The sequence below is a fragment of the Pithys albifrons genome, chromosome 4 (genome assembly GCF_047495875.1).
Source record: "Pithys albifrons albifrons isolate INPA30051 chromosome 4, PitAlb_v1, whole genome shotgun sequence".
Classification (NCBI taxonomy): Eukaryota; Metazoa; Chordata; class Aves; order Passeriformes; family Thamnophilidae; genus Pithys; species Pithys albifrons.
The window spans coordinates 13709521-13733708 of NC_092461.1; the positions used below are offsets into that span (position 1 = coordinate 13709521).

A 24188-nucleotide genomic window follows, 5' to 3' on the forward strand; every position below is an offset into this window, starting at 1 on the left:
TAAAGCCAATTTTTTCTCTGTATCATTGTATTTATTGTAATCTTTTTAGTAAATGGTAACTCTGACTTGTAACCTCTCTTGAGTTGAGTTCATTCCTCCCTCCAGTTTACCTTTAAACCAGCCCAGGTATGAACAGCAATAAGCAACCCAAAAGTGCTTAGCAAGGCATGTTACTCTAAAAAAATATCTAAGGTACAAGAACTGGTAACTCTGAGTGCAAATCATGACAACACAGCCCAAAATTATCAAATATCCAAATAATACTGTTGCCTCTAAAAAGAATTGTCTAGGTTTGAGGTGGCAAAAACCGAAATGTTTACCCACAAGCGGAGGAGGTGGGTTTCCTACACAATAATCATGCCACTCTTATCAAATTTAAGAAAAGGAACTTTAATCAGACAATGGATACAGTGAACCCATAACAAGAAGAATAACTCTTCTTAACTTATATATATATATATATATATATATATATATATATATAGGTATAGATATAACTATAAACAGACCAGAGCAAACCGCTTCCCCAACACCACAAGAGAAAAGAAGAAAAAACAACAATCCCCCCCCTCAAAACCAACAGGTTTCCTCCTGGAGGAAAGTTATACTTATGGCAGTATCAGTGTCACAGCCCGGCCGGCAGCAGGGTGAGTTCCGAGATGAACTCTGCCTCTCTCTCTCTGTGTTACTTGTCCCAAATGAGGAAGGAAAACTGGAAGCGACGAACCGCTGCGTGTCCTGGAAAAGCAACTGCAAGTTCTCTCTCCCAGGTTGCTGCCCCAGCCGGGGCGGGCAGGCCGTGATGCAAGAAAAGCAACAGCAGCAGCAGCAGCCAGCAGCAACCAGCAGCCAGGAGCAGTGTGGGGCAGGCAGCAACAGCAGCGAGAAGCCAGGAGCAGTCCAGGGCAGGCAGCAGCAGCAGCGAGACGGCCAGGAGCAGTCCGGGGCAGGCACCAGCAGCAAGACGGCTTCTCCTCAACCCAGGATACACACACAGAACTCCGAGCCGTGTGTAGTCCCCCAGAACAAAAGAGAAAACCTGCCTCCATCCAAGCGATCAGCAGTTAACTACTTTTTTTGTTAACTACTGGCATGGGCAGTTAGTGGCAGGGGAGAGAATTTACATAATAATTCCAAACTACAACAAGGATGTAAATCCTTTTTTAAAGTCGTCAAGACCTGTGCAATAAAACTAGTTAAAAGTGATTTTGTTTTACATATTGTATGATCTGTTATTCTTTGTTTACCTTTTTTAAGGAACCCTTTGTAATACAAAGAATTTAATTAGTATTTTCATACAATGGACAAATATTGAATGATGCCTCCCCTAGACAGATAATTGTAAAAGTTAAAAACACATTTTAAGAGGTTTTGGTTCTGGAATCAACTGTAATTTTGTCTTTTTGTTACCAAACAGTACAGTAAAAATTAACTTCTGAATTGTTACAAGGAAGGTTCACATAAACACAGTCATTCTCACAGGCAGGGACAGACTTTGCTCTTTGTATTGCTCAATACTCTTCTATAACAAATTCTTGCAGAATAGAATAAGATGAAAAACAAAGAACATCATCGTAACAATACTTTCGTTCATTCACCAGTTGTTTAGAAGTTGAATACTGAAATTCTGAAATTACACTGTACCGAAATCTAACAACAAAGGCATATGTCAATCTTGCAATTGTATTCAACTGACTTACAGGCAGCAAGACTGTGCATGTGTGTGTTTGCTATTGTTTATTAAGAGTAAAGACTTTTTTCTAAAAAGTGGTAACAGTTTTTTAATAAAGCACTGTGTTTCCCTGACTCACTGGGGGAATCACAGCAGAGGTGAGCTGATAAAGGCTAAGAAAATGCTGAGTAGAATATCCCTCACACTGAAAGAATAAAAAGTACTAGGAGAGAGGGCCATTATCTGCAGAAAGTAGGTTTCCCATTTGAAGAAAAAAAACCCCAAACCAAGACATTCCACTGTAAATTATAGAGGGAAAGGCTTTCTAAATACACATGGAACTTGCATTAAGCACTTTTTATGGTTTTCTTGGTGTTTTTTTCTGAAAAACTTTGAAGTATAGCTGTTCGATATACTTTACATATCTATATAAAAATAAAACCACAAGAAGCACAAGTTCACAACTCCCTAGGCACAGGAAACCATTGCCCAAACCAACCCCTCTGGAATGTCTTCTCACCATACCTGAAACTGCATACACCCTTAACACTTATTTCACATGAAACCACTGTTGCGTTTCCAGTATAATAACATTGAAGAAATGGCTGGGACAATGACCTTCTTGAAGAATTACGACAACCTCTCAGTTACAGTAGCTATAGCATGAGCTGTAGACTCAATGTCCATCTTTGCCAGAGAAGCAAGACATGCAACGATTTGACAGCAGCGTAGATCAAACAGAAAGCAAGATCTTGTACTTTGTGAAGTCCACTTCTCAGTTGAGATGTTTATTCATCAAAAAGATAAAGGAACGCTATGAAATACGCCACTTTCTCCATTCCTCAGATATGACTTTTAGACACTTTATAGTCAATAATTGTGTTGCAATGTCACCCATTGTAATACTGGAGGAGCAGTAATTGGGTACGGCCACATTCAACTTTTGCACATCAAACCGCAAAGCCCAGTGGAACATTCTTTTTTTTTCCAGTTTGCATTGCAACCTAGGTTATGCACCCTTATCCTGCCATGTTCTAAGTTGTTTTTTTTTCACTGTCCAAATGACTATGGCAAATTGAAGTGCAGTTTTGAACTAGTGGTATGCAACGATAGCACATGTACTACAAAGAGCCCTGCATCTACCATTGCAAACACCAAAAAGCCGTCATTGTGCTTTTAATTTTCCCCCAACAGCAATAAAATGCAGATTTATTCTGTGAACACCACCACAAATAATGCTGCCGGAGTGCAGTCTTCCTCCCTTAGGCAGTATGGCTTTCACTCCTTCCCCCTAAGAGCTGCACATATTCCAAAGAATAGGAGTCTATCAAATATGAAAACTCACTTTTAAACATCTGTTATTTACGATAGTACTCACAAGTTGACTCAGTTTAAAAAGAAACGAAGATATCTATCAAGGAAAGTGAGGAATCCTTCTGGACTAAGAAGGGAGCCTCTCTCTCCTCAAAACCACCACAACCTTTGAAATTCAGCGACTCTAATCAGAAAATGCAGAGAAGTTCTTTACTACAAGTAATGTGTATAGCCAGAAAACAGAACCGAACAAAGAGCAACACCGCAACCAAAACTTACAAACAAATCAAGTTCTGTATCTGTCCCTTTGGTGAAGTTACATTTACAAACAGCAGGGGGTGCAGTCACACCTTGGGACACAGAAGCTGCAAAGACATGGGTAGGGAGAGGTGCTGGTTCCAAAGTGGCGGCCACGAGGACAGGCTGAAACCTTTTTCCCATTGGCATTGTAAGGACCCTCTCACTGTCTTTTGTCTGAAAATATTGGGGGTTAGCAACTTCTCTGTAGATTGGGGGTTAGCCAACTCTGCTGGCTCCTCAACGAGTCCGTATCGAATCCAGGCAGTGGTGGCTTTCCCTCTCAGGAGAACGGCACAATGCGCTCAGAGTCATGGGAACAAGCCAAGATCCCTGTTCCAGTGCTTCCACCAGCCCTGCAAGTGTCTGCACCCTAAGCAGACGAAGGACAAATGTGTAGTGGCAAAAAAAATGAGCAGCAGGAGACCTCTCTCTCTCACCACCTCGGATGACAGGGAAAAAGTGAGGTCTTCCCCTCCAAAAAACCCAGAAACACCTCTCCCAATCCTCCCCCTAACCATCATGTTGGAATGCAAAGCTATTAGCTTTCCCTTTGTTTAAGCTTTAGACAGTTAGCTCACTCAGGTAAGTCAGAGAACAGGTTAAGTCAGAGAGCTGGGCTTCAACAAGCCATCTCGTTCTGGTTTGCAACCCCCAAACCACTGTGTTGGCAAGTGACAAAAAAAAATTCCATGAAAAATTTTGAAACTCTTAACACAGGTATCAACTACAATTCAAAAAAGTCAGTAGTACATTAAATAAAAAAAGTTCACCACGGTGTTTTAATTGTTTTTAGTTATTATATTTAAAAAGGAAACAGTATTTTGAGACTTGTGGAAGTATGGTTTGAGTGCACGGTAAATCTTTAGCAGCTGGCAACAAAGATAAAAGAAAAATACTTGCACCAACCAATACTGTTGCTTCTTCTTACTACACAAAGCTAAAAAAACCCACTTTGCTTTGACCATCAGTATAATGACACCTCTGTCACTGAGCTATCCAACAAGACTTACACTGTCTTTGTTTTAAAGCCTTGGCTATACTACAAAAATTATCTGTTGCTGACAATGGATGTCAGCAATGGGCGTAGCTGAACTCAGCTGTACGGACAAACACAAGCCTTGTTTACAAGGACATCTTTTGGTGTGACCTGTTATTGGGGTCGCCCTTATCCCGAGTAACGGGGCAGCGTGAATGACGGTCAGAAGAGCTCAGGCACAGCAGGCATCAGAAGGCTTACAACTTAGAGAGTTTCCAAGAGAGTTTATTCAAGATAGTTTCACAGTCAGTTTTCTCACAGCTCATAGATCACAGTAGTAGTAGTTAGTAGTAGTAGCCTAGTAGTTCTATTCTCAGTAACATCCACACCTTTTATATCCTCTCACATCCAACATGTCATGACATTATTGGCTAGCCCATTCACCTCACATTCACCGAAGCATCTCACTGGTCACAGGACCACACACGCACTACAGGTACCTCTTTTCTCTTTAAGGGAGAACTCTAAACTGTTTTCCTTAAGGAATGCACTCACTGTCATCCCTACAACCTATGGTGAGAATTTAAACCAATATAATTATGACTTTGTCCTGTTTATTTTCAATCCATTTCCTATAGCTCTATTGAGATAAGAAATTACTGCTTAGGACTTCACAGAAGACAAATAACTAAGCCCACACTGTACAGGCAGCCAAATTCCCTGTCTGTTTGAACCAAGTTGACAACATTAACTTATGCCTGCTGTAGACATGCAAAGGCCGTGTAATTTTTCTCCTTTAGAATTTGTTTTTAAACAGTTTGATAATGATCACATCCCATCAATGCCTGCATAAGGCTTAACTAAACACTGAGACATTGGCCTGAAAAACCTAAACTAACTTAGAGCAAACAGGTTCTCTTCATCTCAGAACTAACTGAATTCCATAGCCAGGAAACACATTGGTGCCCTCAGCCACAGCCAAGGGCTGAGGAACTGCTTGGACTGGTAATGCCAAAAATGAAGGAGGGTTAGTGGGATAAATAAATATACAAATAAGCATATGATTTTCTTTAAAGTCATATATTTTCATTTTTAAACCACAAATTTTAAAATGGGTACCACTCAAGGGTGAAAAGGTACTGGCCTTTCTGGCCTCTTTGTTTTCTTTCAAATGTTAAATTACATGCTTGAGAGCAAGTCACTCAGATTTGCATACTCAGCAGGCAATGACATAGGTAAAAGTAATAACTGCCTACTAAGATGAAGGGGTGCATGCCAGTCTGGCAGCATTCCCTGGGCACACACTTCTTGCCCAATCTTTCCTCTGCAGGTGGTGCAACCAAAAGCCTCTGGTACAAACACCTCACGGTAAAACCCAGGGGCACAAAGATTATTCAGCTTGTCCCTGCTCTGCTTTCCTTATCTCTGAACAAAGTTTTATATACCATGCAGAAATAGCTCAATTTTACTTTTGGCCCTTAAGCAAACCTCTAACAACTTATCTGAAAATGGTATTAGCAAACTAATGTGGGGAGGGGGAAATGTGGAGGGGATTAACCAGAAGTTGCACTCCTTTACCTTTCATAGGAGCTAAAAACAAATTACATTGACATGAAAGTCAGTGTCTCAAGTTTAACATCAAGATCTGGAAAGCAAGAATTTGTCCAAAAAAGTTACATTTCACTTGTCATTTGAAATGCTGGGTATTATCTGAAGCCATTATCAGAGTATAAGCATTTTTGTTCCCCCAAAGGGAAAAATTGCTCTTCTTTTAGTGATCAGGTACTGGTATCAATATTACACATCACTGTACCTTAGTGGTAGTCACACTGGAATGTTCATACTGATAAGATCCCTGCAAGGACAAGGCTTAAGATGCAACTTGGAGTTACGTGACAGCAGACAGCAATAAGTGGTAAAATTAAGCTACTTATAATTCAGTGTTATGGGTTTAGCTAAGTAGGCCTAAATTTAGGCTTTAAATTTCAGACTAGGCCTGGGACTGTCAGCTGACTTGAACTGGGCTGAGCTAGCTAACAGCTGACTTCTTCCAGCCAATGGTATTTGTGGGGTGATGGCCTGATTAAGCTTGATGAGTTGAAGGAAACCCCTCAGCCCCCCTGGAGGGATGCTCCCAGCAGAGGACAAAGAGTTTTCAAACTGATACAAAGGATGGAGTGCTGTAAAGAATGACACAGCCTTCCTTTGTGATATCTTCTATGACTACTCAAGGAGCCACCCCGCTCAGGCATCTGTATTACCCCCTCAACATTGACTTTAGTCACACAAAACCACCTGAAGAGAAAAAAAGTATAAAAAGAAGTAGAGTTTAAACTAAACCTGGGGAGAAATGCCATTGTCTCTGCTGGGGTAGCTGCTGGCAGCTTGTCCTGCCTCTTCCAACCTCTTGGAACAATGTAGGGATGAGGAAACCATGTGCTTTCTATACTCTATACTGTATATCTTATACTTTATTTTTTTACTAAAGCTTATTCCTTTATACATTCTATCTTACATCTTATGCTAACAGCTACTTTGATTCTTACTCTATAAGCACCTTCTTTACTGTGTTTTGCTACTTTAATACTAATAACAGTAACTTGCTTTACACTTTCCTACTATCAGTGTGCAGTTTCTTTTACAGCATGTGTGTTGATAAGAAGCAGCTCTGTTCTTTCCTTTTGTGTTACAGAGAGAGTCGTGTGCAAGCTATTTTATTGTCCTATGTTATTGAAAAGGTGTCTAGATAAGTGTTTTAGGTGGCTGTGTTTCTAGGTAGTAGGTTTTTTGTTGCTAGTTTCTGTCTGTCATGAGAATGGGATATACTGCTGTATTGAAACTTAAGTTTAGTGTGCTTGTCTCTGTAAAATGTGTTTTGTGCTGGTTTCTTTTGGAGTCTTTTGTTATCAATTAAATACAATCTTGCAGCTAAACGTTATCACCGGCAATGCAAAACCCACAATAACTGTCACATATTTATATTAATAAATGTTATTTCGGGAGCTGTTGTGAACAAAGTTCTTAACTTGCTATTAAGTGTGGTCTCATAGAAGAGGTTAGAAATCCTTCCAACCTGTGTGCTGTCTGTAGTCAATAGGCAGTGTTGGAAAACATAAGGCTCTAATTTTCTGGAGATGCTCATATAGCTATAAGGTCTTCCTTGGCTTAAGTATAGTCTCATATCAGAGGTCAGAAACCCTTCCAACCTGTGTGCAATCTCTGTTCAGTAGGCAGTGTTGGGAAACATAAGGATCTGATTGTCTGCAGGCACTTATTGCTAGTAAGTTTTCCTTGGCTTAAGTGTGGTCCTCATAGGGGAGTCAAAAACCTTTGCAGCTGGTGTTCTGTCCAGAGTTCGGCAGGCAGTGCTGGGTTCATAAAGCTTTGATTACTCCGAGGACGCTTATAGCTAATAACTTTTATTTAATACAGGTAAGAATAGAAACCTTTGCATTTCTGTCTTGCCTCCCTTTCTCGTGACAGTATTCTATACCATATTCTGACATCATCTTGAAGGGGTAAGAGCTGGTGTGGGAGTGGCTTGGTCAGTTCCTTCACAGCTGTGGTCCCAGGAAGACACACCGTGCCATCCCAGGAGGGACGGAAGGCCCAGGCCTAGCACTGGCTCACCACCATGTTATCTTAGGGAAGTAAAATGTTTGTTCTTAGTTCTTCTCTCTGATTAAGTCCATCTCTGGGGAATTGACTTCTCTAGAGTGATTTGTAGTTAGAATGGTAGGATTTGTATTCACTGGGGAGTGAGAAGTTATTTCTTGTTATTTCTAACTTGTGTAAGTGTGTTATATTGTGGTTTCTCTTAATTTTCTCTTTTCTGTATAAATAAATATAGTTAGTTTAAGCATAAACCTAGTTTGAAGGTTTTTTCATCTCCTCCCTTTTCTCGGCGAGGAGAGGGAGGCTCTAACATTCTGTGTTGGGTAGTTGGCATTTTGCCACCTCAACTGAAGACATTCAGACAGGTGAATCTCCACTTCATGGAGCAAGAAACACTAACATCCTTAAAACAGCTTGACCGAAAACAATTCATCTCTAAATACTGTAAAAGAGGTGACAGTCTCACAAAAATTAAGAAATACTCCTTTGTCTTCTTACCATTTCTTCTTCTTTTTTTTTTTAACTAAGACAAGCCGCTGTACCACAAAGCAAGGAAACTTCACAATGAGCACCCCCTCCAGTAAAGACTTATTTGCAGCATTTATTCATTTCAGCATGGGAAAATCATGGAGCAGATCTTCATGAAACCAATGCTAAGGCACATGGAAGACATTAAGGGCAAATCATGACTGATCAATCTGGTGGTCTTCTATGATGGAATGACCGCAATGATCAACAAGGGATTACCAACCAATGGCATCTACCTGGACTTCCATAAGGTCTTCCACACAATCCCACATGACATCCTTACCTCCAAACTGCAGAGATATGGACTTGAAGGGTGGATATTCAATGGATATGGAATTGGCTGGATGGATGCTGCCAGAAGCTGTGATCAATGGCTCTATGTCCAGGTGGAGGCTGGTGTTGGGTGGTCACACGTCTTGCGACTGGTGCTCTTTTATATCTTTATCAATGACATAGTGAGATGAGTGTACCCTCAGCCAGCTTACAGATGACACAAGAGAAAGAAGAGATGCCACGCTAAGGGACCAGGACAACCTTGAGAAGCAGACTCAGAAGAGTCTCATGAAGTTTAACAAGTCCAGGTGCAAGGACCTGTACCAGGGTCGGAGCTCATTCGCAGACATGAGTGCAGACCCGAAGAAGTCATTAAGAGCAGCCCTGTGGAGGACGGCCTGGGGGTTCTGGTGGATGAAAAGCCAGACATGAGTGTGCACTTGCAGCCAGAAGGCCAACCGCAGCCTGGGCTGCATCAAAAGAGGGGTGGCTAGCAGGTCAAAGGACGTTGTTCTCCCTCTCTACTCTGGAGTACTGCATCGAGGTCTGAGGTCCCCAACACAAGAATGACATGGACTTGTTAAAGCAGGTACAGAGGAGGGCCACAAAGATAAAAAGAGGCTGCCCAGAGAAGCTGTAGCTACCCCCTCCCTGGAAGTGCTCACAAGGTCACACTGGATAGGGTGTTGAGCAACCTGGTCTGGTAGAAGGTATCCCTGCCCACAAGTAGTGGTTTTCAAACTAGATGAACTTTAAAGTTTCTTCCAACCCAAACCATTCAATTATTTACTATAAGTTTCAAATTCTTGCCAGTGAGACTTCCACTGGATGTTCACTTTACCAAGCCTCCCCAGTCCCATGTGGAGAGGGTGGTAGGGTTTTGTGTTAAATAAGGTTATGCTAGGTCTTCCATTTCTGATCTAGGTTTTCCAACCCAGCTGCATCATATGGATTAATTCCACAATAAGGTGAAGTCTTTTTATGCCATTATTTCACTGTAGCTCAGAAAGGCCTTCTGACCAATGTGTTTCATACAACAAATAAGCACAGCTATAGCTCTACTGGCCTAGGGACTAAAACTGGTCTCCAACACTCATTCCCTCTTCTCCCTGAAGACCTTTATCCTTCTCCACTAACTATAGAAGAAGCCTAAGGAGAGTCCCTAAAATTAAGTTTTTGCGAATAATTCCTCTCTTTTTTTCCTTCCTGCTAGACTTTGCTTGGACAGGCTCTCAGTGTTATAGTCAATTCAGTGTAAAGACAGACTCTGTTATCATCTTATACATACCAAAGTACTGTGCAATATGTCAGTCCCATCAATCCTGTCCAGTCTCATAGGATCTGCTCACTGCACATACTTGGTTCCTTGGAGCTTCATTAGAAATAAAGTAACATTCCTCTACTTATTTCTACCCTTTCACTCCCAGATTACTGAAAACACTTTGGAAACCTTCTGCATTGAACACACTATAAAAGGTAGCATCTGCAACACCTCACTGAGTTTCTAGACAATGCTTTCCTGTATTTATGCAAGAGCTGCACAAATCTGGCTTCAATAATACCAAACCTGATTTAAGAACTTCAAAAGATGTTATTTCAATGCTATTCCAGATGTGTGGACAATACCTAGTTTTCTGTTCTCACTCTTTGCTGCAATACCTCAGTAACTACTATTAACTAAAGGCAGCGAGTCCAAAACAATAACCAGACTCTCTAAATTCCAGCAAGGAAAGGAGAAAAATACAGCAAAGCTATAATTCTATATTTCTAGAACAGAAATGAAGATAAAACCCTCAAATCACCAAGACACCATTTTGGAATCAGCTGAACTATTCTGACATGCAAAACTAAGCAGCTGAGCCAAAACACCTCCTGAGCCATTACGAAAGACTACACTGAAACACACTCAAGAAGTTCCCTTCAAAACATCAACTAACCTCTAACAACAAAAGGCACAAAAGAATAGGTTTTGCAGGGAAAGAGGAGGAGGAGCACTTTCAAGTGTCATCATAAAAAGAGAAACAAAACTGGCTTCAAGTTTGCTTTGCCCAATCTTCTGCTTTCACAGTTGACATCACAAGTGTGAAAGCAAGTACAACCAGATAGGACTGCAGAGCAGAGGTCCCCAATACTGAAGATTTCATACATGAGAAAAGGTATTTATGTTTGTTCATGTTTGAATACTTGTAATCACTACCAAAAGGAAGTTGTGGGTTTATTTTTAGGGATCTATTTTTAAACAAAGCATTATCTCAATATTGTCATTTTATGGTATTAAAGGAAAAAAACGGTTTCCTTGTACTAAACTTAGAGTCATCATGTTTCCTGTAAAAAAGGATCAGCTCAAAAAAAGCACCCCTGAAAAATGAGAAATCCTTTCTGGATTCTCTTTTCTTCATTAGATGTTGAATCTACTTTTGCAATAGGCTAATAGCACTGCTTAGTGTGAAGAAACCCTAACATTTATCCTCAGAGAAAACAGCTTTGGTTAAAGGCTGTTTTCAGAAGATGGTGGTGGTAGACTAGAGACTTATTTTTAGGTCATACTAGACTAGAGACTCATTTTCAAGCCTCCAAACACAACTGGCATAAGAAACAAACCAACTACTGCATGGTCACCTTCTCAAAAACCAGAACATCCCTGAGCTCCAACCTGTCCCCAATACACACAAACATGGTAGCCCAGAATCATGATTCAAACACACGGAAGACTATAAAAGTAGAAGATGATGTCAAAACCCCCTAACTGCAACACAGTTTGTTTGGTGCATACAACCATTCTCTACAGAATGACCAAAGGCAATAACCAACAGCCAAAGGTAAAAGCAAAAATACTTATCTAGAAAATCAGATTGCATGGAAACTAAGGTAAAGTTCTCTCTTGTTTACAAGGCTAAACAGATACCTGGAGAGGAGACAGTGAATCCAGTGACTCAAAAGTATGAATTGGCAGCACTGTAACAAGCAGCATCCCAAATTAACTTAAAATAAACTATTTTATCCTTGCATATACTTTACATTTGTCATTGGCACCGCTCTGTGGTCAAGGCTTTGGTAAAAAGGTATTCTGAGCTGGTTTTGACAAGCATTAGAAATGCATGTCCTTAATGCCTCCAGAGACAACTGAGGTTTGGTAATACAAATCACTGCAATGATGAACTCTGTAAAGACTTTATAGATTATTACAGTATCTAGAAACAAATATGAAACAGGTCAATCACCTAGAGGACAAGCCAAGACAAATATAATGTAGGGCAAATTTAACCATGACACTAATGGCTTCAAACCTTCCTTACAGACTAGAAGCTGTATTTTTATTAGAAAGCTGTTTCACATATTGAAAAATGTTTAGGTTTAGCTGTTAGAAGTGTCAACCAGCAGGTGCTTGCCGCCACATCCCAAACATATACCTCACAACAGCAAGTTCCACCACTCCATTACACCTTTCACATAACACCTTTCTCTCTTCTACACTAAGGGTGTGACTTTTTAGCTTTTGGAAGAGGCAAATGATTAAAGCCCTCATCATGTCCTCCTCACTGTTAAATGCACATTCTTTCCTCTGTCCTTCCTTAATTGACATTCAAGAAGCAAGTAGTGGCAGATTTGCTCAGCAAGTAATTGTGCCAGTTCCAGAACCATCATGACAACTTTATGCAGACAAAATTCTTTAAAGCCATGGAAATGTTCCTTTCTTTCCTCTCTGCTCCCTCTCTCAGTTGCATAAGCTTATTTTTCAACATTTGGCAACAGAATGAATGCATTAGATCACAATGGACCAAATCTTCTGTTGTTTTCCTTTAGAGCTTCCCTAATTCGGACTCCAGTTTTTAGAAAGTAAAAGGAGAATTGCATTGTGCTATAGAACTATCAATATTAACTAACAAGATACTTTTCCAGCTATTAAAAATATTCTGTTTGAGGTTAAATCAGCACATCTGAAAGTGACCTATTTGGAACAAGTATGACATCAAGTTCAACATTTAGGTCGGTATTTGCGCAATAATTCCAGTCTGTCCTGAAAACAGGAGTTTCGTTCATCTAAGAATACACATATACAAGAGAACTAATTCTAAGACATATTCACAAATCCCATCTAAAAATTTACTGGGGCACAGCATGAGAGCTGTCTTGGCTATAATAAATTTCACTGTTACAATGAATCTGATTATACAGGAACTATGCTCATTTTTAATTAAATTGAACCCAGGCAAACATTAACTCAAATCTTCTCTTACAAACACATATTTATTGCAGGAGTGATGCATTAAGATTTGTCTCATTCTGAAACACCACTAAAAAGTCAACATTGCCAATATTCTGTGGTGGAAAAGACTGCAGAGCAAGCATTCTTTGCAAAGTCTCCTTTTAGGATGGAGCTTGTTATTTGAAAGTTGAAATGACATCATCCTCTTGCTCTTTTGAAGTATACAGAAGACAGACATGAATATTTTTTTCATAGTTAAAAGTGAATCCAGCAATTTTAATGAAATATTTTACCAGGCATTTCCTTCTGCAATAAAATTTATAATTAAAGCTTTCATTACACTAGTATCAGAAGCCTCAGTTTTCAGCAGCACACATTGGAAACACAAAGGACTGCAGAAAAACTACCACTGAATATAAGTTAACACAAAAGTCACTTTAAAAACAAATGCCATTAAACAACACCATCAAAATACAGTCTTAAATATAATTCATAACAACTCATAAAAGTACAAGTACTATATACAACACCACAATTAAAGAATACGTAAGCATATGTGACCTAGCTCCTAAGAAGCAACAGAAACTCAAGAGTTTGAGAGCCATTATCTCCCTTCCTAAATGTGTTTACCTTTAGAAATACAGTGCTTTACACAGTATTTTCTTGTTTATCAACAATATTTTAACAGCTTTGAACTTGAGTGGTTTCTAAACACCTGAGGAAGAATATCTCATATAAATGTTGGGGTTTTTCCCAGCATGCAAACATCAGCTTGCCTGAACTACAGAGCTGAAGGTTAAACTTTTTCTCATTTAGTTGTATATGTAAATCAAGTATGTTGCACCTTACAATTAAGCACTAGGACACAAACAGCATCAATTGGAGGAAATTTGAGTTACTGTTGCAGCATTATTAGTTTCCTTGTTTCTGTTCTTCAGGAACAGTGTTACTGTGCAGCACTTCCCACAAGACTGCCTTGCATGTAATAATGCTTGGCTCTGTTTTTCAGTCTAAGGACAGGAACTTCAAACATCAAAAGAGCAACTTGAAGTGGGAAAGTACTATTTAAAAATGCAGAACTTCAAGACTCATGTTTGGAGGGTGGGGAGTTGGGACAAATGCATAATTTTTAACTTGAAGCATGTTTTACCAACTAAAAGCACAGCAAGTTTCTTCAGTTCTAATAGTATGAAAACACACTTGAAACTATGTATTATCCTTCCAGTCTTTCATAAATAAAACAGGAGGTTATCATGAGTGCATGGGGATATGTTCTCATGCTGGCTATCCTCCCGATGTTATTAGTCATTTGGGTGAACCAGAAAGAGAGAAGCACAGCATGGCACAGAACAAGCTTATGCTGCCAGTAATTCAGAGGGGGTTTCTAACCATTTATCTCTACTTCTGAAGTTCATTGTTTTCCACTGTTTTCCTCACTCATGAGATTTGCCTTTCATTTATCTCATGTCAAACCCTCTGAAGATGAAAGGGCACTACTGTCCCAGAGAGAGCCACAAAGCAGCAAGAACTCAAAAACCTGACACCCCGTGCCACACTGTCTCATAAAACATGCCCTGGAATTTTTACCTTGAGGCTTAACAGACCTAAGCAGATACATCAGAACAGCTTCTTTGAAAAGAATTTTAAAACTTACTAGAAAAAAGTAACTTAAAGGACATGAAAAGAGATGCACGTGTTGGGAGGTGAATTAGTTACTGCTCAAAGAAGTTTGACATACAATCAAACCTCTTAAAAAAGCTCACAACCAAGGCTGTATCATTGGCAACAGGCTGGATAACACATTATTGCAATCTAAAAAGACAAAACTGAACTAGTGTCACATGATTATCTCTCTGTACTACTACATAAAACTAAGTTGCTTTACCATAGTAAAGAGCACGGACAGTCCTATCAAGTATAAAACCAATGAGTTTAGGCCCAACGAGAAAACAGAGGAGAGAATGCTGACAGTACAGCAGAACTCCTCACATGATAAAAAAATTATGAAAATATAATGGTTCAAGATACACAAATTACTTTAGAGAGGAATTAACAAAAAAGTAGCAGGGATTAAGAGATAAAACAAGTAACTACAAAAACACCTTTTCAAAGCGGAACTGAAGAGTCAAGTGAAACAATGCAGGCCCTAAATTTCCATAATTAATTGTGCTCTAAGCACAGTATAAAATATGCTTATGAAGGTTTTACTTAGCAACTTTTTTTCCCTGACAAAATGACTGTTTATTTCTTACTAAAAAAAATCAAACAATTATAAAACTAAAGAGATTCAGCAATATTTCTAGGCAGGAAAAATCCTTAATTGTAGCAATTTAATATGTAGGTTCTGTGTAAGGAATAAATTTAAAAAATCTGATACTATTTTAAGTTTTAGTAACACTGAAGTAAAGCTTTTTAAACTGAAATTTTGACAGATATTTGGCATCCTTTTTGTTCAAATGATCTCACTAGATCCATCCAGCTGGGTGAAAAGGGAAGAGGCACAGCACTTTCCTTACACAACCATGGTAGAAAGAAGTCTCAGAGTAAATGCAGAAAAATTCACCTCCCTACTGATGTTACCAAGAACTCTCAAATTGAGTAATTTTGTGCAACACTAACAGCAGTTCATAACAATCAACCCAGAAGAGGGAATGTAACTTTAAAGTTTACAGAGAGAAGACTGAGCTGGGGGAAACTCTGAGAACATCCTGTTCAGGCAGGAGTCAGCACTATTCTCACCTTTGATGCTTGTCGCAGCCATCGCAGATATTCAGTGAAGTTATCGAAACAAATGTAGTAGGTCTGGCTTTGAGGTCCAGAGGAGCTAAATGCTAGACAGTGCTGGTGCTTTTTCACTTCTTCCACCTACAGCAAAGACACAAAACTGTTAGTCAACAAGAATCAAAAGTCCCTCTGTAGAACTCCCCAGGGCAAAGTTAAAAGTGTGCCAGAGGAGCTCATCAAGTAGACCTGGTCTAACCACCTCAAACACTTAGGCTGGATCTTGGCTGTCAAATATTCACAAAATCTCCACAGGAAGGAATGAGAACAGAAGGACAACACAACTAAAGGAGAAAACCACCAAGAACCTGAACATTTTAATAGAGACTGAACGCCATAATAGGTAGGCCAATGAAAAACATTTAAGGCTGTTTTTATGCAATTCATACTCCTGGTTATTAAAAATAGGCTTAACAAAATGCTTCTCTTACAGCCCAATTAAATCCTTTGGCATTTCTCAACTTGCTAAAAAACACCCAGAATACATAATTCTGCTACCATACACGAGAAGTCCCACACAACTTATGGTCTCAATGGCTCTGCACAGCATTTGCAAACCAGGAAGCGCAGAGTATTTACGGGGTTGAGGAAGAATATTTTGAGCAGTAATTTAAAAAACATTTACTTCTGTGCCAAGCATCCTCCTCACAAGCTTTGTCAGCAGAAGGCCTCAGTTCATTTTTTGGAGCTTAGTTATAATTTTCTTTTAAAATTTCTTGTCAGCTTTCTGCTTAACACAGTCTGCATGTTTTACATCACGTAGGGCATTTCTGTGCAAAAGCAACTTAGAAATTTCATGTTAAGCAATTAAAAAAGGTACACAATCTTTTCCCTTTTAAAATTCAAAAATACATGTACATTTTTCATCTCAAAGAGAAGGCCAACGGGAACCTGAATCCTGTCCTCTCCAGCATCCTACAGCCAGGAACACAATCCACTGTTAAGAGTTCACACCCTGTTGCTAAAAGAGGACAATGTCTCTTCTTCAGTATCTCCAGGGAAGAGTTGAAGGATCATAAGAAGAATCATGAAAGGAGACAGGAAAAACAGCTCTCAGAAGGCAGCACTACTTTTCACATTGCTAGTATAGAATAATAATGAATCAGCTCTAGTCTGCATATGTCCAATACTGGGAAGCTTGTTTCTCTCCCAGTAACTCTTCAGAATTCAACTTATCTGTATGTAAAGGAGGATTACTTCAGGTGTAAATTCCTCAAGCTAATGACTCTTTTCCCATTACCTTGGATAAACAAGCCAAATAACAGTGTTCTGAAAACACTATTTAGGTTGAAATGGTAATGTAATCTTACTGTCCTCACTACAGTTTCACAACATCACAGCATGGTTAAGGTGGGAAGGGACTTCTAGAGGTCATCTGGTCCAACCTCCTGCTCAGGCAGGACCACCAACAGCCAGTTGCCCAGGACAAAGTCCATATGGTTTTTAAATATCTCCAGAGGTGATGAAGACTCCATCACTCTTCTGGGTAACCTGTGCCAGTCCTCAGTCACCACCACAGTGAAAAAAAAATTTCTTTGTGTTCAGTCTGAAATTCCTGGGTTTCAAATGTAATCAATTAGAAAAAGGTACAGTTTCAGCTTTTCACAACTGTTTGTTGCTGTTAGCGTAGAACAGACCAGTACTCATACAATGCTGAACTCTCAAAACTTCTCCAATGTTAAAAATACACCCATGCCCTTACTGGTTTTCAGACCTTAAGCATGGATAAAATCTGGATGAGAAGGCATGGCACGGATCATACACAATACAGCTGCACGTATCCTTTGGCTATATACTACTGCACATATAAAACACCTAACAATGCACACAAGAAAAAGAAGCTGATTGTGCATCCATTGCTTTTATTTATAATTTTAATTCAAACATCCAAAATTGTTAAATATGACTGACCATAATCAAAAGTCATTTATGTATTTTGAAAATCCCATTTACAGAAGCAAGCTTTCAAGGCATCAAAATAATCCTAATTGAATGCAATCTTCTCTGCATAAAGAGTCAGAGGGGTTATCCAAGCAAATAATAAAATAAAATATCTTACTTTTCCACCAATTAAAGGGAGGACATGCATCTTTCCAGTCTGGCTTTCTTTTACTGATGAGACAATTAGGCATGTTCCACAAAGGATAGCTTGGCGTCTTGTCCATCTGTTCACTGGTAAATGTATTTTCCCTTTTCGAACATTGTACATTCCTGAGAGCTGAATCCTTTCAGAGCTGCCAATGCTGTGGGGCTTTCCTGAAACAGAAACAAAATCATCCACTTCATCACATAAAGTCTTTGCCTCTTTCACTTTAAGTCATCTTGAGATTTTACCAGCAAATATTAAGCTATAAACTGCAGCAGGACAAATGAAATACAGCTTCAAAATGATGCAAGCAGGTAATTTAGTATCAGCTTCAGTACAGACTTCTTTCATAGGCAGAGGTATATGACAGGTATAACATGAAGTGCAGATCACATTAAATAATCTGCAATAGTCACAGAAGTACCAACTAATGGCACCAGTCTTCTCTATGGAACCTGGAAATCACATGTTCATCTGCAACAGTAATTGGTTACTGCTAAGTTTACATTGCCTGCTTGTTAACTGGAGAAGGGGGTGACGTACTGCATGCTGAACTGTATCTTTTCACTTTCATGTCTCTTCTGGCTGTCCTTCAGGTTGTGGTTTGAATAGGTTCAATAGCTTACCAAAATTCAGTCCCTGCTTTCCTCAGCTCACTCTGCTCAGTCCACACCCCAGAGCAGAAGCAGTACACTCAGCCCCAATGTAAGCAGATGCAACCCAGACCCTGCTTCAGTTTGCGCAGAGCTTCAAAAAGCTTAAGTTCTTTTATCTGCATTACAATGAATTCACTATTTATAATAATTCATATTATTAGCATAACTACCAATTAGACCAAATCTGCTGAATGATTTTAAATGTCTCAGACTCTACTAATCTAATCCATTAGTAAGATTCTCCTCTGTAGAAACCATCATGAGCAATGGCAACAAAAAAAAGTGTCTCTCATCTCTGCTTTTACAGGACCATGTTCTTTTAGGATGCAAACAGGAAGAAGCACAAATTATTTATTCTTATCTGAGGTATTTATCTACATTAAGTTACCCTATCAAACCCAAAACAGTTCAGCCCAGATCTGAGTCATCCAAATATACAAGTCTTCTGCAAACAGAGACAAGAGCTAATCATGTTCATGTTAAACCAGTTCTAATTCATGTAAGAACACCAGTGTTAGTGAAACTTTGGGAGGCAGCTCCCCTGGATAAATGAACCATGAATAAATGAACTATGTTAATGCCAAGTAGCTTCTCCATCATGATAAAAGACAAATCACCCATTTCCTCCACTAATGTTTCCCAACATTCTTAAATACAAGGAATTATTAACTAGTTAGGACTCCAGAAAAGCAGAGTTGATCCTGTCTTCTAACACTGATATTTCAGACCAGGGCCAAGCAAACTCCAGCAGCGACAAGTGCTGCACACTATTACTTCAGCTTGCTATTATTCCTGCTTGTATGACAGCTCATTTGTCTCAATGAGTCTGCTCTTGCCTTCAAATTAACTACGGAAAGATAAAAGACATCTACCACATGCCCTACCCACTGCCATTCTCTCATCCCCACCTAGCCTGAATCATTTCTTGTCCTTATCTTTAAAAGCAGCCTTTGTGAATCTTCCAGCCAATATAATGAGCCAACATTTGGCACAGTTGCCCTGAAGCCTTGCTCTGCTCTAATAAACACTAACATTTAGGCTACTGATGTCTGCCAGTTTGGATCTGCAGAAACATTGCTGTTTCTTGAAGCTGAAAGGTGGAAATTTTAATTCCCACAAGGTACTGTCTCCAAGAAAGCAGTGATTTCATTACCAAGCAAATTCATATCCAACACAGAAGCTATGGATAAACTCTTTGCCCAAGAGAATAGAGGGAAATAGCGGACACCCATTCTTGCAAAGCTACAACATGACTGATAGGGAATACAAGTGAGTAAATTAGAGCAACTCGGCCTTAACAAACACAAAATCTGAATCAAACATTACATTTGGAATATGAAACATCTTGTTCTTAAAGAAACTGATAATTTAACTCACTTGTGCAGAATGAGGGGCTCTATGTTGCAGAACATTGATTAAAGAATTAACCACACACAGAAACAATCAAATCTCTGTAATGGAGTAAAAGGTGCCTGGTAAATAATAATAAAACAGTTGTATAAGGAATAGTTGTCAGGAGTCTCGGTGGTTTCACCTTAAAAATTATGTATTGTGATCATCTTCCAAGGTCTGTTTCTGACTATGCTTCTCTAACTGCACTGGAAAAGCACAACCCACTGCTGATTGAATCCCTTAGGACTGCAAGGCATAACCTCAATCTCTTGGGAAGACAAGCTCATTTAGCATTTCAACATAGCTGAATGCAACTTTAGGCATCCAGGAACAAAGGGCATGATTTGCACTTAATGTGGGCAGACCTGTGTCCTGAAAAACCTCACATTTTAGAAATTCTTCAGAATTATGTTGGACAGCAGAGTACAAGCTCTGGCTGTAGTGCAGGAGCCAAGAGGCTCGGTATGAAACACAACAGCATTCTGGAGCAATTAAGAAGTAACATTACCCTGCTTAGTCTAGTAGTAAAACAAATACCACACTGGGTACTCACACTTCACAAAGGGTGCTGAAAAATTAGTCTTGGAAAAAAAGTTACAGGGGAAAAAATTCAGGTATCTGAGAAACCTGCTTTCTAGGACCAGACTCTCTTGAATTAGCTCCATGAAGTTACACACAGCTGGACCTGTAAAACTACTCAGAAGTCTCTAAAAGACAGTTCTTAAAATTTCATATAAATTCACAGAGGTTCTAAGTCACAGTACCAATTACTATCATTAGGAAAGAGGTACTAGAAAAGCCAGAACAGAGCTATCATTAGAAGCAATCATGCTAGATATGAACTGTATTTACTCTCAAACTTCGTATTTGATTGGAAAATCACTGGGATAAGAACCTTTAGTTATTCCTACAAATACATAAAAAAAAAAATCAAACAACCCCTTGAAACTGAAAGGATTTAAGGTGCTTTTCCCCAGAAAGTACTACTCTGCTAAGTGAAAGCCAGAAGGTGCTTGATGAGAACATACAGAAATAAAACACTGGGCCTATTTCATTAAAGCAAATGGCTTCTCTCTTCCTATTCTTGTCTACTTCTCTACATAACGAACCATCTGGTCAGACCAGATGATCTTTCAAGGTCCCTTCCAACCTAGGCTCTTTCCATGATTCTGTAACGAAAGGCCCATGTTTAATATTGGATCACATTGTTGCATGAGATGCAATCTGCTCACATATTCAGTTTTCTTCCTGCTAAAGGGTTGTAATAATTGGTCTTTGATAGTATCCCACTTTAAAATATCATACAAGGGGTGGGGGGAGGAGTTAAAAGCTACTGGCTTATTTTGATTCTAAGCACAGGTTATTGAAGGACATACTAGTTGTGGAACCAGATTCCTAAATCTGCAGAAGTTTTACAGGTAATTACAAGCAAAACCTGATTGAAAAGCAGCAGCCTTGCCTACTGAAAAATAAGCTTGGACAGACTGCAGCTTTAAAGAGCTCAGATATTTGCTGCCAAGAGAGCATAAAAGCAGGAAAAAGTCTAAATGACAGTGAGCTCTGCCGCAGCAAAAGTGTGAAGCGATCTAAGGCTGACTGTTTCTCACTTCAGGGAAAAGCAGCAAGTTGCAGAATCTCCTGCAAGAGGGCTCATCCCTGACAGGCTGGGCAGTGGAGGACAAGCAAAGGGCTCAGAACTGCACCTGCTTTCTCTTTGACCTGGAAAATAAATAAGAAGGCAAATGACCTTTTTCTTCCAAGTGTATGAGAGAGATGGGGGAGCCATTTGGACTACACCAGAATGACTTCAGGCTAAGAATCACACACACAAATTATGGCACAACTACAGCATCACCACCAAAAATCAGTTGGTTTTGAGGTTAACCTGCCAGTGCCAGTGGAAGCACTATTTCCGGTAAAAACATCCGCAGTTCTGAAATTACATTCTTCAATCTGCCTTACAGATCTCTCATTCAAGATTTAGAAGGTCACATGAGATTCACATTCAGACTTTTCTTCAGTTTTAACTAACCCTGAAGGGAGAAGATGAGCTTTCACAGGGACCTGTGATAATCATGCAGACAAAATGGTACTGATGATACTTTGTGACTTGAAACATAAATTTGCATCCTGCCAAAAGCTCTAAATGTAATTAGTGTTGCACTGATCAGAGTGGAAGCATGTATACCAGAACATCTAGAAGAGTTGCATACCAGAAACAGTTTTTTCAGTGCTAAGCCCAATCAGCACAGTTAGTATTTCTATCAAGAAACCATAAAAAGATTCTTTTTCATTCCCTGTCAGGTCTCCAAGATTACAGCAACACCTAAGCACCCCCACAACAGGACTTTTGTTCTGCATGACGCATTGGAGGAGATGCCTCAAGGAATTGTGAACAGACCACTCATTTAGCTATCTTAATATTCATAGTTGAATTCCTCTGTTTTAGCTTGCCCTGAGTCCTGGAGGGAAACTAGTGGTATCCACAACAAAGACAAAGAAAAGCAAGGAATTTGATTGAAACCACAGGACTGTCACTGGAACCACAAAACCTACCTTCCTTCACAGGAAGCGTGGATGGGACACAAGTGATCTTTCCACAAGTGATCTTTCCATGATGTTAAAGAACTAAGATCTCACCACGAGCAGCCTGAGGAAGCTTCTAGTATGCAACATACTGACATCCTGCCTAGTGCAAAGACTTAAAATCTTATTAAATAAATACTCATAGCCACTCGCTTTGGATACCGGATTAAAGCTCTTTATCCCAACAATGTAAGGCATATGGAATACATTACAAAATACCAGCTAATTATGGGACATAAAAGTATTCGGGAGGCAGGGAAAAATGTTGACATAAGAAGCAGTTCACTTCTGTGCAGCAGGTCTTATTTTTATTATTAATACTGGTTTGATGGAATGAAAACTAAAAATTCCTCACAACCTGCAGGGTACAAGCAGCCTGGCTAGCTTAAGAGACTGCCCACCCTGAGTTGTCTCAGATAGTCACCAGTGATAAGAGAAGCTTAAGTTAATATGCAGTAGGAATACTGTCTAAATTTGAGACTTTTCAGAAGTGAGTGCATGACTCTAAATGCCTAATCTAGGGATGTAATTTTCTTGCTACAGCTGGGCAGCTACAAGAGGTCGTCATCCTCATCTGCAGACTGTTGGGCCCCTGGCCTGAGGCCACCGTTGCATCAGCTGTTCTATGCAAGCTGTCCCTGAGCCCTTTCAGACAAAACAGGCTGCTTTAGTTTCTTGCTTCTCTTTTTGAAAGAGAGGCCTCAGGGACAGCTCATGGTGAGCGGTTCAGTATGGAGAGCAGAGGAATGGCATGTCTGCTGCTTGAGAGGACATCTAATGAAACTCACCTACAACTTTCAACAAGTCATTGCAGAAATAAGATATTTCACATGCTAACATTCTGTGACTATCAATTCTTGTACGCGTTGGAGAAAAAGAACACCTCCATTCAGTTTTTAAGATTTTGGGTTGAATCCACTTGGTAAAGCCGGGCTGTTTCCTAGCTGGTCAGGTAGAACCATCATGGTGGGTGGCAGACCCTCAGTTCACACCTGGAGCACCATCCCCACCACCACTCTGAACTGAAGTCAGAAACACATCACACCTTCCCTGCAAACCTACAAACTGAGACTCAGCACTGGTCCAGCCTAAATGTAAGTGTAAAGAGGCATCAATTAGCTTAAAACAGTGAAAGCCTTTGCGTGTCTTTGCCCACCTCTTGGGAAACTACCACAGTAGCTGCTGCTGAACCCTTACTGCCAGATCATTTTGCAGATTTCTACTTTTGCTCAAGCCCATTCATTAAATACAGATGAAGCTACTGCCTGCAATGTTTTTTAAGCTTTACAGTCATGCAAGGCTGCTTCCCCTTTCATTCTTGTCAAACTAGGGACAGCAGTGACAGCTTCAGGCAAGGCCCAGGGCAATGACATGTATAAAAATAAAGCAACAAGTTGGATTTAAAACAAGAGGATGGCAAAGGAAGCAGAAAAGCACAAGTAAAACCTTTGAAACTATTTTACTGCTCTTATTTTTATTTGAAACTTAAGAAGAAACTTAGTTACATGCTTATTAGAAGTTTTTCCCTATGAAGGGGCACACTACCTGTGCTGGTTTAAAGGTAAACTGGCAGGAACAATGAACCCAACACAAAAGACATCATAAGTCAGAGTTACAATTTAATAAAAATATTACGATAAATGCAATGATACAGAGAGATATTGGTTTTAACCCACAAAACCCAGAAGTATAACCCAGCACACTGGGGCACAAACAGAATGGTTTTCATCAAGCCCCTGTGCTGAGCCCCGCATGGTTCCCCCTGAATCCAAAGTTAAAAGAAGGGAAATAAAAACCTGTTG

The 24188-nt window shown here is 39.7% G+C and overlaps 1 protein-coding gene across 1 annotated transcript in view; it reads right to left on the reverse strand.

Moving 5' to 3' along the window:
- The window catches only part of PHLPP1 (PH domain and leucine rich repeat protein phosphatase 1), a 144022-nt gene that overhangs the window by 49196 nt on the left and 70638 nt on the right, over positions 1-24188 (reverse strand). The window contains exons 2-3 of the mRNA XM_071553510.1: positions 17726-17922; positions 15625-15750 (exon numbers count right to left, since the gene is read on the reverse strand). Of these exons, the coding sequence (XP_071409611.1) occupies positions 15625-15750; positions 17726-17922 (323 nt within the window). The remainder of the gene's footprint in view (positions 1-15624; positions 15751-17725; positions 17923-24188) is intronic.